This window comes from Pollachius pollachius, assembly GCF_949987615.1.
Source record: "Pollachius pollachius genome assembly, chromosome: 19".
In the NCBI taxonomy this organism is placed as follows: Eukaryota; Metazoa; Chordata; class Actinopteri; order Gadiformes; family Gadidae; genus Pollachius; species Pollachius pollachius.
Window position 1 is genome coordinate 7,012,665 of NC_136952.1, and position 14,499 is coordinate 7,027,163.

Sequence of the window (14,499 nt, forward strand, 5' to 3'; positions counted from 1 at the left end):
GCAGACTCTACCTTGACATAGTTTGGCTTGAAGCAACGGATGAAAGTGGTTTTACATCTGGGAATAGAAATGAGCATTTCACAAGGGAAACATAGAATGACTGAGACGCAGGTTCATTTTCAGGTTGCTTATTGAATGTAATCTGTTGTCGAAGCATTATTTTGGGCATACTTGTTGAAATTCTCTTTACATCCCGCAAGCAAACAATAAATCAAAGTTTTTGACAAAACAAAGAAAAAAACGTATCTGTTGTTGTCTCAGTCCTGTAATAAGCCCCCACCAATCATTTCAATCAAGCTGAATGACATTATTGGCTGGCCTACCTGTCAGACAACCCAACCAGCTACCTGTGCCCACTCGGCCCGCCCACGTCCGCCACAAGGCTAGGCAGACCTATTGCTAAAGCCAGCCGGCCAATCACATGTTCGGGGGGAGGGGCTTCTGAGGGACGTCTGAAGGGAGGGGATGGGATATTTTCGGTTGGATCATTTAAAAATCTATCTTACTCTGGCTAGTATTTGAAAGTTTCCCACTGAGCTTCAAAGTCTTTGAGTAGAAGGCTCGCGTCCGGGGAACAACCCTACTCCTAGCACACACTGTTGCTCCGGCCTTACCGCTCCAGACGGGTCGTGAGCTCGCTCAGCGACTGCAGGAAGTGCGAGGCAACGGTGGCGGGCTGCTGTCGGAGGCCCCTCCCCCTCCAGCCCAGCTCCCTCTGCTGCGCGTAGCCATCCTGAAGCTTCCGGAACAGCGCGGACACCGTCTGGACACGGGACACCGGCACGCTGCATTATTCATTGGGACCACCGGCCAAGCCCTCAGTTTAAGACTCAGCTCAGGCTCAGCCTTGAACTGGATCTACTGGTGCTGTTTCCTACTATGTAGGATTACTGAGCCGCCAGTGATATGTGATAATAAACTATATATAACCAAGGATGGTGCTACTTCTCATGTCTGCTTTGAGTGTTTCAAACACTCAAACACTGTCAAAACTTGATCAATTATTAACGAGATTTGAATTTAGTTATTTATAAGAAATGGCCCCAGGGGATGTGCAGAATTTGAGGGGGTGCAATTTTTTACAGAAATGATTAACATGTTAAAGTATATGTGTGTGTGTGTGTGTGTGTGTGTGGGGGTGGGGGGGTGTGCAAGGTTACTTTGAGCCGGCTCCGGGCGAACAGCTCTACCACCTCTGTCCGGAACTGGTCGTGGTTCTTGTTCAGGAAGTTATGGACCTACAGGGAAGCAGACATTATTTGAAACATCATCTGGTAACACATCACATGAACGTCCTTGTCACGCTGTTATTACACATGTTCAGCAGTGCAACAACCTGGAACAGCATATGCAATAAAATTATGGTCTTTGTCTATACCTAACCTTTACCCCAATGTGCAGGTAAATACTGTTTGATAGCGTTAATACGTATGTTGATAGTTAACACAGTAACATGGTGTTACATTTCTTATTAAAACTTACATTCTAATGTAATTACACTCTACCAGGACACTGTGATGTAGTGTAAGTGTCCTGTTAAAAGTGAATTGAAGTGTATCCAATCATACATCCTTTAAGCACAGTGCTTGGTGAGTGTGTTGTGTGCAGCCTGCGGTCAGAAGGGACAGAGTGTGTGAGTCCGTGAGTGCGTGAGTGTGTGAGTAGTCCGACCTGGTAGGTGACTGCGCCGGCATAGTGGTAAACGGTGAAGACCGGCAGAGGGATCTTGGGCTTGGCGTAGTACGGGCTGTTGCCATGGTAATAGTGGCACTTCTGCAGGAAGGTGTGGTCTGTGGCCTGACGATGAGGAGAACAGACACTCTCAGTCTCGTGGAGAAACGTAAACAAGCAGGACCAACAAGTGTCCTTCTGAGCCCAACTTGGCAGTCTGTCTGTCTGTTGTGCATGCATGCGCGTGTGTGTGTATGTCCGTGTCTGTGTGTGTGAGTGCGTGTGTGTGTGCGTGATTTTGTGTGTCTGTGTGCGTGTGTGTCCGTGTGTGTGTGTGCATGCGTGTGTGTGCATTTGTTTGCACATGTGTGTGTGCATGTGTGTGAGTGTACGTGTGTCTGTTTGTGTGTGCGTGTGTTGGCTGTGTGTGTGTGTGTGTGTGTGTGTGTGTGTGTGTGTGTGTGTGTGTGTGTGTGTGTGTGTGCGTGTGTGTGTACCTGAGGCAGGCTGGTCTGGTCGTCCAGGATGCGTAGGATGCCGTGTGGCCGCGAGGAAATGAGCTCCAGACAGGAGTGAAAGTTCTTTAGCTGCATGGGGTACCAGGGGATCTGCTCCGAGTTGTACTCCTCCTGGAGACACACACACGTGCACACACACACACACACACACACACACACACACACACGCACGCACAGATGATGCACACCGATTGCCCACATAATCACACACACACACACACAAACTCACTGTAATGTTTTGTCTGTTCGATTTTCATTTTCATCATTTATAATAATCCTTGGTGTTATTTTGTGTGCATGTCATTTCCTGAAGGTTTAAGGGGATGTGGTAAAATTTTACTTTGGGTGAAGGAAGAATGTGATGAGACTCGATATGACCCTAAACCTGACCCCTGACCCTTGGTACCGACCTGGCCCTGAGCCTGACCCTTGACCCCTGACCCCTGGTACCGACCTGCTCCTGAGCGGCCCTGAACCTGACCCCTGACCCCTGGTACCGACCTGCTCCTGAGCGACCCTTGACCTCTGATACCAACCTGTTCCTGAGCGATCCTAAACCTGATCCCTGGTACCGACCTGTTCCTACTTGACCCCTGACCCCTGGTACCGACCTGTTCCTACTTGACCCCTGACCCCTGGTACCTGCTCCTGAGCGACCACGGCGGTGTTCACAAAATGCTGCAGCTGCTCGTTGGCAAAGTTGATGCAGAGCTGCTCGAAGCTGTTCACGCCCAGATCCTACAGCAACACACCCACACACCCACCCACACACACACACACACACACACACGCACACACGTTCATCAGATCACAGCCATGCATCCCGGTCGTCATGACGCAGGACTGCAGTTACCACGGTTACCTCACCTCAAACCCGTAGATGTCCACCACGCCCACACTGCTGTCCATCTCACTGGGGCTCAGCCAATCGTTGATCTCCTCCATCAACCAATCGAAGAGCACGGAATACAGCGCCTTGGCAATGGCATCTCTGAAAAATAAACATCAAAGTGGAGAAAAACCCATGTTTACCTTGAGGTTAACATGTGTTTATGTGGACTGCTGTATAGTAAACGCCTGACACACATCAGACCTAGGTGGAAGTGTTGAAGAGGGAAAAAATTACCATACACAGATCATGGTTCAATGGGACACATACACATACAAACGAATGGACACACCCAGACACACACACACACACACACACACACACACACAGGTACGAACACACACACACACACACACACAAAAAAACATGCATACAAAAAAACCACAAAGGAATCGACACATGCACACACACACACAGGCATGCACATAAACACACACTCACAGCAACACTCAAGCTGTGACATGCGGTGGTCGACCCACAGAGTTTTCCAGATGGGCCGATCAACGACAATGCAAAAACCAAAGACTCAACTGGTACGTACAGCAGCGGATTTCATTGAATTACATTACAATATCGTCAGAGAACAATACGAGTTCAAACGGTAAATGGAATGCAATAAATAGTGCTTTTATCCAAAGCGCTTTACAATATATTCCCCCATTCATGCACACATTCGGACACCGACAGCAACCACGCAAGGCGACAGCCAGCTCGTCAGGAGCAGTTAGGGCGAGGTGCCTTGCTCAGGGACACCTCGACACTCCGGGGATCGAACGAGCAAACCTTGCAGTTTCCAGCCAACCCGCTCTAACTCCTGAGCTACTGCCACCCTGAGCTAAATGCGGTTAGCGTCCAACCAGATCATGCAAAGGCAGGGTTAAGTGCAGGTATTTATACAAATCGACTTCCTGCCGAGGTTCAGCATGTGTGTGCGCATGCAGCCGTGTTCTGACTAAAGTGTGGGGTCGGCGGGTTGGAAGCAGCACCTGGATTCTATGGCACTTTCCACCGACAGGGGGCAGTATATCCGGTCATAGGTTGTCTCCTGGGGGAGAAGCGCACAGAGAGAGAGAGAGATGTGGTTGGACAAGGATTCAACCACAGGCCGCACTTCCTTGGAATGCAATCATGGGTTTACAAGGCCATCCTGTTTTATATTTAGAACAGAATGAAATTGATGAAGCTGATGTCAGGGGTCTGGTTCTCCTTTAAAGGGCCCCTCTTTTACCATAAGGTGTGCATGTGGTGAGCCTTCACAAGACCTTCTTGAATTGGCCCTGCCCTCTGACATAGTGACATCACAAGTGGGAGTGGCCACCTCCGGATAGGTCATTCTACCCAGTCGATCGTAGCGACCGGTTGGCCCATCCATCCGTCATGCATCTCGGTGGACACTCCCACTTGTGACGTCACTACGTCACAGGGTAGGGCATGATTTTAAGTATGCCTTGTAACGACTCACACCTGGTGGTGAAACAGGGTACTCTAAAGGGCTGGTTATGGTCCCATGTTCACGCATTCGCAAGGGGGTTACGGACCCCTTACGTCCTTGCGGACCCTCCTTGCATCCACCGCAAGGGCATGACGTGCGCCTCCCAAAAATGTAAACCTTCCGTCGAGGCGATGTGATTGGTCCGCTTGGTGATTGCGTGGTGATTGCGTTGCGTGAACGTGGAACCATAGTCAGCCCTTTAACGAGCCATGCGTGGGCGTGATACCGACGGTGACCCGGTGTGTGATGACGGTCTGCAGAGCCTCGGAGGAGATCTGCAGCAGGGAGCCCACCCGCCGTGCCTCGGCCTCGCTGAAGATACGGGCCACCTCCAAGGAGTCGCTCTGCAGCCACAGAGAGAGAGGTCACAGCAAAAACATAGAGCAGCCTGATTGGTCGAAAAGATTATCATTTTCAAGCGATCTGATTGATCAGACTGGTCGAAAAAAAAGTGTTTTTATTTTGCTTTTTTCTACCAATGAGATTATTATTGTTGTTATTGGTCGGAGCAGTCTGATTGGTCGAAAAGATTATCTTTTTCGACTGGGCCCCTGAGGCGGGAACAGGGCCTGGAGCGGAGGGGCCCCCATGCTGATGATAACATCAGCCAGGAGACGTCTTGATGATGTCAGACAGTTTAGGCGGATGGTGAGGCCTGAGGTGGGTAAATGTTCTTCCGTGGTCGCCCATACTTATACTGAAATTCATCACATGACACACACTTGCCTTCCACCTCACACATCAACGTGTGTACACACACACCTCATAGGAACTGAAGCAGATGTTGCCCAGCTGCAGGATGGAGGAGAGGATGGCCCAGATGGTGGAGATCTGGTCGCCGTGGAGACCGATGGTCTGGAAGCAGCGGACCAGCAGCTGGAAGTCCTGCTTGTCCTGCTTCCCCCTCAGGTCACACGCACCCCCCTGGGGGGGGGGGGGGGGGGGGGGGGGGGGGGGGGGATGGAGGGAAGAGAGGAGGCATGGAGAGGAGGTGGAGGGATGGAGGGAAGAGAGGAGGGATGGAGAGGAGAGAGATGAAATGTATGAATAGAAAGGGATGGTGAGAAGAGAACCGGATGGAGAGAGGAGAAAACACCAAGACAATTAGACCAAATCCCACGCCCAACGAGGTGAGATCAGACACGATAGGAGAGAGAGGGAGGGAAAGGGAATGCATCTGTGTGTGTTCACACCTGGTTGAGGTAGTAGTATGTTTCTGCTCCCTGCAGGTATACCTCCTGTTTGTCCCAGTCATTCATGCCGGCAAGCAGCTCATAGAACACATGGAAGTTCCTCTCCTCCCGCGCCTACGGAACAACGGAACCGAGGAATCAGCGAATCCCGGAGATTAACACCTATTAAGACTCTAACCGGAGGCATCACCATGCAAGTATCACTCCACCCGAAACACACACGGCAAAGCTACTGTGTATACTACACATTAGCTCAAGAAAAGAGATGGGGATAAATTAATGTGATATTTATATTGTTATGTCAGGCAAGGTATTGTTTGGGAAGGGTATATTTTAGCATTATGACGGTTGATAAATCATTTATTTTCTTGTGTCAAATTATGTTTGTTGTGAAACCAAACATTTTTCTTGTAGAAAAAAAACCTTGTGTTGCTGTATCATAAAAATACATATATAGCATACATATTAACTCCTCAAGTGCTCTTCTTGCAGTTAAGAAGGGAATGCTACACCCAAGATATATCTTCACCTCATCGATCATTGAAATAAAATATATATTTTGATATATTTTACAATTATCGACGTGCGATATCTCTCCAACTCTGCTCCACTCTCTCACCTGAAAGACCACCCTGGACTTCTCCAGGAGGTATTTGGACAGCGAGGTCCCTACGACAACCCCTCTGTCAGGCACCAACACAAGGCAGGAAGGCGTTTGTAAAAACAGCACCTTAAATCAATTACCACCATGAAAAGTACGATAACTATGATCCACGGTGAAGATGAGCACGATGACCACCTAGGGCAGTGTGTATCTTAAACCCAAGGCACATTAACTAACATTTTTAGAGAATGGTCATGAAAAATGTTACATATTTTATCACCAGGATATTATATGCACAATGCTAAATATTTCACACAGCAGACAAAAAAAGTATTTCATGGATACAGTTCAACAAATGTCAATTGAATTATTTGTTATATAAGAAAAGTAGAGAAGTAGAAAAACATTTAGCATTTCGTGGAGCAATGAATCTTAAATAGTCCCAGTCACTTATGTATTCAATCCCACAACATGTCACGGCACACTGGTTGGAAACCACTGGGGTAGGAAATCTAATTATTGGAATGGTTGCTGGAAATCAAATCATTGGAAAATGTGCAGTGAGTCAAGTAAAGTCCCTTTTTATTAGTCTAGCTCTTAATCACATTTCCACCCTCAAACGGCTTTACAGGCCATCGTTTATGACACCCCCGTAACCCTGGTCCCCTAAAGGGATTAACTCACTTCATCATCAAGGAAGAAACCTTGAGAAGGAACCCAAAGTGGGGATACCTCCTTCCAGGGAGGGTGAGTGGATGTTAGGTGATTGGATGTTGGGTGATTCAAGTAAGCAGAATCACTGGAGGATGTGGAGGTGTAGAGAGTGGAGGTGTAGAAAGTGGAGGTCAGCAGAATCACTGGAGGATGTGGAGGTGTAGAGAGTGGAGGTGTAGAAAGTGGAGGTCAGCAGAATCACTGGAGGATGTGGAGGTGTAGAGAGTGGAGGTGTAGAAAGTGGAGGTCAGCAGAATCACTGGAGGATGTGGAGGTGTAGAGAGTGGAGGTGTAGAAAGTGGAGGTCAGCAGAATCACTGGAGGATGTGGAGGTGTAGAGAGGGGATGTGTAGAGAGTGGAGGTGTAGAGAGGGGAGGTGGGCAGAATCACTGGAGGATGTGGAGGTGTAGAGAGGGGATGTGTAGAGAGTGGAGGTGTAGAGAGGGGAGGTGGGCAGAATCACTGGAGGATGTGGAGGTGTAGTGAGTGGGGGCGGTGTGAGTTACTGGAGGGTGTGAATGTGTTGAGTGTGAATTTGAGCAGACTCACTGGAGGATGTGGATATGAAGGTACTTGCCGAAGCGGCTGGAGTTGTTGTTCAGGATGGTCTTGGCATTTCCAAAACTTTCCAGGATGGGAAGCACCTCCGTGGGCTAGAGGGAAAACCCAGAAAACCCAGAAGTAAAAGTGAAAACAAGGTGTAAACAAGATATGTTATATGTTGTACTATAAGCTGTGCAATGCCATGCCAATTCATGCTAAAATCAATATTCTGCCATTTTTGGGTGACAGTGTTGTGTTTGAAACTACCAAAGGTTTTGATAAACCTAGGTCACGGTATATTTACATTTATTCTGGATTTTACATTACTAAAATCTGTCATCAACAAGAAAATCCAACAAGTAATCTCATAAGGCCACCTGATTAACAAGCTCTATAGGGGCACATGTCTCTCAGGAAGAACATCTAATTGTGTCCTAAGAGTACGTATTATGATATTATACCTGGCGGAGGTTGTCATGCATGCCCTGGTACATGGAGCACAGGTAGTGGATTATCAGCTTGGTGGCTTCTGTCTTCCCCGATCCACTCTGGCCACTGGGGGGGGGGGGGGGGGGGGGGGGGGGGGAGTGTGAGAGAAAGAGAGAGTGGAAGTGAGAGAGAGCGAGAGAGAGTGTGTGAGAGAGTGAGAGAGAGAAAGTGAGAAATTAAGCTAAGTCATAAGATAATTCTCAGACTAGTGAAAAAAACATGTCTAGGGGCCTGAAGATGCTTCACAGATGTGTAACCACAACAGGCAGTACTTTGGATCTGAATGCCTCATAGTCTGTACATTCTGGCCAGGGTTTGAGTTCTAGTGTCCTATACCTGATGACGATGCACTGCTCCTGGGCTGTGTCCTGTGAGTGTGTGAAGGCAGCCTCTGCTATGGCGTACACATGACTACATCAGAGCAGAGCCCCAAGCACACATGATGGGAAACACACAATGACAATTAATGAACATTGCATCACTAAGCAATACAAGCTATAAGTATTTTTTTTTCCCACGAGCTGGTTTTTAAGTGAGTCATTTTCTTTTCACTACAACGTTTAGGGGTTTTATTGACCTCATTAAGATAAATAGTAATGACACTGCAATCAAAGTTTTACAATGCGAAATTCTTCAACATAACAAAAAACTTTCCACATGATCACAAATAAATACAGAAATTACCAAAATCCTGGAGGTTCTCTGAGCCAGTGTACAAATTTTTTCCGCAGCTTAACAGAATATAACCAAACGTCTCCATTGTAAAAATACAAAACTCAAAAGGCTTGAATGTGGGGGATTTCTTCTCTATCTCCGAGCCTTCTCCAAACCAGGAGCCTCTGAGTGGCCGCCTGCGTTGGGGGGTTCGGCGGACACTTACGGGGGGTTGCGGTGCTTTTCCTTGGCCTGGTACTGTAGACGGCTGTTCTCGGTGTAGATGTGGAGAGGCCTGAAGGGGTTCACTGAGATCAGCAGGTCGCCGATGTACGTCTGGGAGACACAAGGACCAGTCCAACTTAACTTAAAGGGCAGGTGTGATATGGAGGGCATCCCAGGGTGCTCCACAGGAATAACAATAGTAATAAAATCTAAAATATGTTAAATACTTAACACGAAGAAGGAAGGACTGAGACGTGTTTCATGCATGAGACAGTGAATAACAGAACAACAGAGCCTTGGGCCGTACATTTAGCCTTAGATGAGTTTCTGTGTGTGTGCGATAACTAGATGGGGGAGAGTGAAGACACGTACGTAGATGCAGTCGCGATGAAACCTCTTCTTCAGGTTCAGAAGCACAGAGCTCTCACACACTTCGCTATGGAAACGAAACACAACGTGGCAAATTACCGGTATATCCCTCCAATCCTTGACTTGTCTGTTTGTGCGTGTGCGTGTGCCTTTCTGTGTGTGTTTGTGCGAAACATCTGTGATCGTTTGTGTATGTGCAACTCACTCAAGCTGGGCGAGATCCTCAACCTCATCCACCTCTACCGCTTGTTCACTGCCTGCCATCACCACCTGATCGAAACAGAAGAAGCATTTATTCTACAGAGTACAGGATTTGACCCCTGACCTCGGTAAGGTTACCTGGGCCTCTGCCCACCCACTTGCCTTTTGTCTATATAGTATTGACAATGTCAGACACATGTCAGATTAAAGGTGCTGTACGTTTTGAGAGTTGTAAAGAGAGAGGGCGGAAAAGAGCAGAAGAGAGCAAGATTTTGAGACAACAAGAATCCCCTCCCTCTCTGTTCCCTCCTTGCTACATTTCACTGCCATTAAGAAGTGGCAAAGAAATCTGTGATTGACAGTAAGATTGATTCCCTGAACCAATTAAAAACTGACCAATCGCTGTGATTGGTCAGTCAACAAGTGGATGACTGGTATTATTGTACTCATATCCTTCCTGGGTGTGTGGTCCTCTTCCGACTGCAGTTACCCATCTCCCCACAGAGATAAAGCAGTCTGATAGCTGATCTAGCACAACCTCATAGCACCAAGATATAGCACGTTGTGGCCCATTGTAGTGTTGTAAGGAAGCAAATGAATAAACCAGGAGCAGTTCTTTGTGCCACGGACATCAGCGACGAAGGAGAAAAGATGTGCTGAAGCAGAGACGGTCGTCACCCAGCCAAAGATTTTTCAGTCTGATTAGAAGACGAGCTAGGTTCTGCTTGGGTGACCGGGAGATACATTAGTGGTTCTACTAACAGATATATGGCAGTGGTGTGCTTGCGACTCACCGTGAAAGCATCAGTGGTTGTGTTATTTACCAATGGGGTATCAGTGTTTCCCCAAAGCTGAGCTAGACGCCCAATGAGCTTTCATCTGACCGGCCATCTATCCGTACCTGGGTGCTGTTGAGTCGACTCTCCAGCATGTCCTGGGTGGGGTCCTCCGACTCCCAGGGTCCTCTGCCGTTGTGTGCTGGCACCGTCAGGCCCCGCCCTTGGTCGTCGTCGTACACCGTCCGCCTGGTCAGCTTCTCCACGGTCTGGTGGGGCAGAAGGTTCTCCCCCCGCAGCCAGTCCTGGTCCAGGGACAACCAGGGGTCCACCACACAGAGGAAATCAGTCTTGAGCAGAAAGGCATCCAGCGTTTCAAATGTGAATGTGCACGAAGACAACATGATTATTGATCTTCTACTCATTAAAGGTGACATATTATACCCCCAGGTGTGAGTGTGATTAGCCGTTACCAGCCGTTTTGAAAATCTGCCTCTTCTGACATCACAAGTGGGCGTGTCCACCTAGATGTGTGCTGGAAAGATCAGTCTACCAGCCTACCCAGTGGACTGTAGCAAACGTTGCTCATCTATCCGTCACACATCTAGGTGGAAACGGCTACTAAGGCTAATCACACTCACACCTGATGGTATCATATGTCCCCTTTAGGTCTTACCTGAGGGTCTCCGGTCATCTGCGCGCACCCAGCCCAGTGGATCTCCGGCTGGCCGGTGGCATACGTGGCCTCATCATCACACATCAACTGGGCCACTTCCCGGTCTGCCTCCTCCTCATAGGTGGACCCCGGCCCCATCCTCCCCGTCCCTCCGTTCCGAACAGGCACCTCGGCTGTGGCCCTTGGCCCCCTGGTCACCACCTCCCTCTCTGGGTCCGGCCCCCGAGGCCGGGCCGGTCCCGAGGCGGGAGAGGACCCCCCCAAGAGGGAGGTCTTGGTCAGGTTGAGATGGCGGGTTCCCAGTTTCCCTCGAGCCGCCTGGAGCACGCTGACACCGTCTTGATTTTCCAAGGGGGCCTGACGGCTTCTCGCATGGATGTCAGACGATCCCTCGGGCACTGAAGGGGCCGCGGTCGCTCTGACACCCGAGTCGGTGCCCCCTTCGACGGCCTCGCCACCGGCCGTCGAGCCTCCTAACACGGGCTTCTTGATGCACTTCAGGAGGCTGAGGTCCGGCTTTACGGGCAACACGAGGCGGGCTCCTGGCTTAGGAGGTTTGGGGGTTGAAGGCGTGGCAGAACCTGGAGTCAGGGTTCTGTTTGTAGGGGCAGAGGCCACCGTTAGCGCTTTGGCCAGTCCAGGTTTGTTAATCCTGGGGAGAACCACGGCGTACTTGGCCTCTAGCTCCTTGTCCCCTACAGGGACCGTCTCGTCCCCTCCTTCCCCAACCTGTCCCTGGGGATCGGCCTTCTCTGTGGATCGCCGGTCCTTCCCATCGCTCCTGCTCCTCACACTGGACAGGTTGGTTTTACTTGCCATTCTCATAGCCATCCTGTGTTTGAGGAAGTTGCCCTTTGACTTTCTGGTCCCATCCTTCGGTTTGAGGGCACGAAGGGAGATCCAGTTGGAGATGCTGATGACTTTGCACCAAGGAACCATTTTTGTCTTCAGTGTGAGGCTTTTGGGGATTTTCTTATTGATCCAGCCGGACACTCGACGGAGAGTGGCAACGCCTCTCTTTCGGGCCAGCAAGCGTTCATTGGCCTTGTTGGACTCACCTTCTGACGCTTCCTCGCTGGGATTCACCAAGGGGTCGCCTGCCTCCCTTTGGCCCTCTTTTGCTGCTTTGGACAGGAGGCTGGTCTTGAGTTTTGTGCTTTTGGCTTTGAGAATTATCAGCTGGCTTCGGCTTTTGGTGGCCGGCAATAAGGTCGGAGTGGCCTCCTCCTCCTCCTCCTCCTCCTCCTCCTCATCCTCATCTTCTTCTTCATCGGGATCAGTGTCTGAGGCAACGGTCACCTGTTTGATGTTCTTGGTTTTGTTAGCCAGGAGAAGGAGCTGTGCTTTACTCCTGGCTTTTTCAGTTTTGTTCGGACCTTCCGGTGGCTCGACCTTCTCCGGCTCCGCGCTGACCCCCTGCTTCTTGTTCTTCTTTTTATTCTTCTTCTCCTCCTTTGCCTTTTGTTTGGCTTCCTTTTCAGCCCTCTGCTTATCTGCCTTGGCCCTGGCCTTCTCAGCCTTCTCCGCCTGCTTATCTGCTTTTGTTTTCTTAAACATCCTGCCTCTCTGTCGCTGCGGAGGTTCGCTGGCCCGCGGTGTCCGTCTGCGTCCACCGCGTACGCCTTTACCAGCGGTGCGTTTTTCAGGCGTGCGCTCCTTCCTTACCTCCCCTCCTCCCTCGCTGCTGTCGCTGTGGGCCGCCTCAGACTCTTGGACCTCCTCTGCATGGTCCTCTTCGTCTGGTTCCTCCTCTGTCGCGCTCCTCGTCTCCGCTCTCTCCGAGGACTCTTTATCGGACTCCTCTCCCGCTGTCGGCCCCTCCGTGTCTCTCTTCAGGTCCTTCAGTGAATCGGACACCTCAGCCTCCCCGTCGCTGCTTTCGCTGCTCCCCTGCGTCTCCACCGGCTCTTCGTTACTGCCTGACCCCTCCTCCCCCTCCTCCTCCTCCTCATCATCTTTGCTATCCTCCTCTTCCCTCTCTGACTCTGAACTTCTGACACTCTCAGATTCATCGTCTTCGGAATCGGACGACTGTTGTCTGGGGACATTCTTGGAAGGTGGCCCAACCTTTCTCTTGACCGCCTTCGGAGATGCTGGGAGTATACCGGCTTTATTTGCCCTTCCTTTAGTTATGACCTGACGCTCACCTTTCTTTTTAACTCGCCGTTTCACAGCTCTACCGTTCACAGACCTTTTCCCAGCGTCTGCTGGTCGTTTTGCGTCCTGTGCTGTGCCCCTCTTTTGCGTGTCTTTATTAGTCCTACCCTTTGCGTTGCTTTCACATGTCTTTCCTTTCTCCGGAGTGGGCGACTCACCTTTATGTTTTTGTTTACCTTTTGGCACTTTAGGCGACAGCTGGGTCGTCTTGGATTCAGAGTTCTTCTCGTTTTTCTGCCGTTTGGTTTCTGGTTTTACCTCCTCGGCCTTCGGTTTTTTGTCCACAGTTTGGCCTTTTGACTTGAGGGGAGGCATGGCTATTCATTTTTCTTTTATATTTTGAAATACTTGGGTAATCTTGTTAGCACCAATAAAATAAAAACATGCATCATGATGAATATTTACAGAATATCATAAAAATATATTTTACTGGATCCAAGTAGAATCCAATGTGTAATATTATTTTTTGGCTGCGATAGTCGGCATTTAGACTTTCATATGCAGGTTTCAAGTTTCATAAGCTCAAGTTCCAAATACTTATTCGGTTATGTTAGGTAAATACTGGACAGCACTCATTTGCAAAAATTTGACCAGTTGTCCAATCATGTCTCATGAGGTAAAAACGAACATTCAAAATTCTGAAACTATGCAAACCAGCTGCAGAGCAGCATTCAAACAGACAAAGAGGTGCTTGTTTCCATAATGCCCGCGTTTCAAATACCGGATGAAAACGACTCCTCCTACAGCCCCCTGACGGCTCTATCTGTAGGTCAAATCTTTCTGTAAGTCTACCTGGAGGTAGCTGTATAGCCCTCAGGCTCCGGGGGGTTGGGGGTCAAACGCTGAAATATAGCTTACCTGGCCTCTCAGGTGAAACGCAGGCCTGGTCGTGGGGGGGACGGGGGGGGGGTCTAAACAGCTCCCTCCTGTACTCCGGAGCGGGTGTCACTGACACACAAACACATAAACTCTGGCTTATGAAGAGGGCGGCATGGTGGATGAGTGGGCGCCTTCACCCCACCCACTTCAATTACATGGGTCGATGCACACAAACACATACAATGCTTGCGTGCAGGGTTCAAACACACACACACACACACACACACAGGTGTATAATTGCAATGCCCCACCGCAAAGGTGAATGTGTATGCACAAGAACACACACACAGACACACACACAATTTCACACACACACAAAGTGCCTTTTCAATAATTGAACTGCATTTGGCAGGTCATAGTGGCCCGCAGCTTTTCATATAGGCAGCTGCTTAGTAGCTGTTAGGAAAGGTGAGAGCCGCTGGGTGGGGGGGGTGACAATAGGTGATGA

At 49.4% G+C, this 14,499-nt stretch overlaps 1 protein-coding gene across 1 annotated transcript in view; it reads right to left on the reverse strand.

Moving 5' to 3' along the window:
- Positions 1-12,572, reverse strand: part of myo15b (myosin XVB) — a gene marked incomplete at its 5' end in the record, with an annotated part of 37,561 nt that extends 24,989 nt beyond the window's left edge. Inside the window, 21 exons of the mRNA XM_079756799.1 lie at positions 12-57; positions 615-763; positions 1,161-1,238; positions 1,672-1,797; positions 2,169-2,300; positions 2,832-2,927; positions 3,057-3,180; positions 4,065-4,123; positions 4,801-4,914; positions 5,333-5,494; positions 5,764-5,877; positions 6,383-6,446; positions 7,632-7,735; positions 8,087-8,180; positions 8,451-8,525; positions 8,995-9,104; positions 9,366-9,429; positions 9,568-9,632; positions 10,465-10,644; positions 11,016-12,136; positions 12,392-12,572. Of these exons, the coding sequence (XP_079612925.1) occupies positions 12-57; positions 615-763; positions 1,161-1,238; positions 1,672-1,797; positions 2,169-2,300; positions 2,832-2,927; positions 3,057-3,180; positions 4,065-4,123; positions 4,801-4,914; positions 5,333-5,494; positions 5,764-5,877; positions 6,383-6,446; positions 7,632-7,735; positions 8,087-8,180; positions 8,451-8,525; positions 8,995-9,104; positions 9,366-9,429; positions 9,568-9,632; positions 10,465-10,644; positions 11,016-12,136; positions 12,392-12,572 (3,258 nt within the window). The remainder of the gene's footprint in view (positions 1-11; positions 58-614; positions 764-1,160; positions 1,239-1,671; positions 1,798-2,168; positions 2,301-2,831; positions 2,928-3,056; positions 3,181-4,064; positions 4,124-4,800; positions 4,915-5,332; positions 5,495-5,763; positions 5,878-6,382; positions 6,447-7,631; positions 7,736-8,086; positions 8,181-8,450; positions 8,526-8,994; positions 9,105-9,365; positions 9,430-9,567; positions 9,633-10,464; positions 10,645-11,015; positions 12,137-12,391) is intronic.
- Between the last annotated feature and the right edge of the window lie 1,927 nt (positions 12,573-14,499).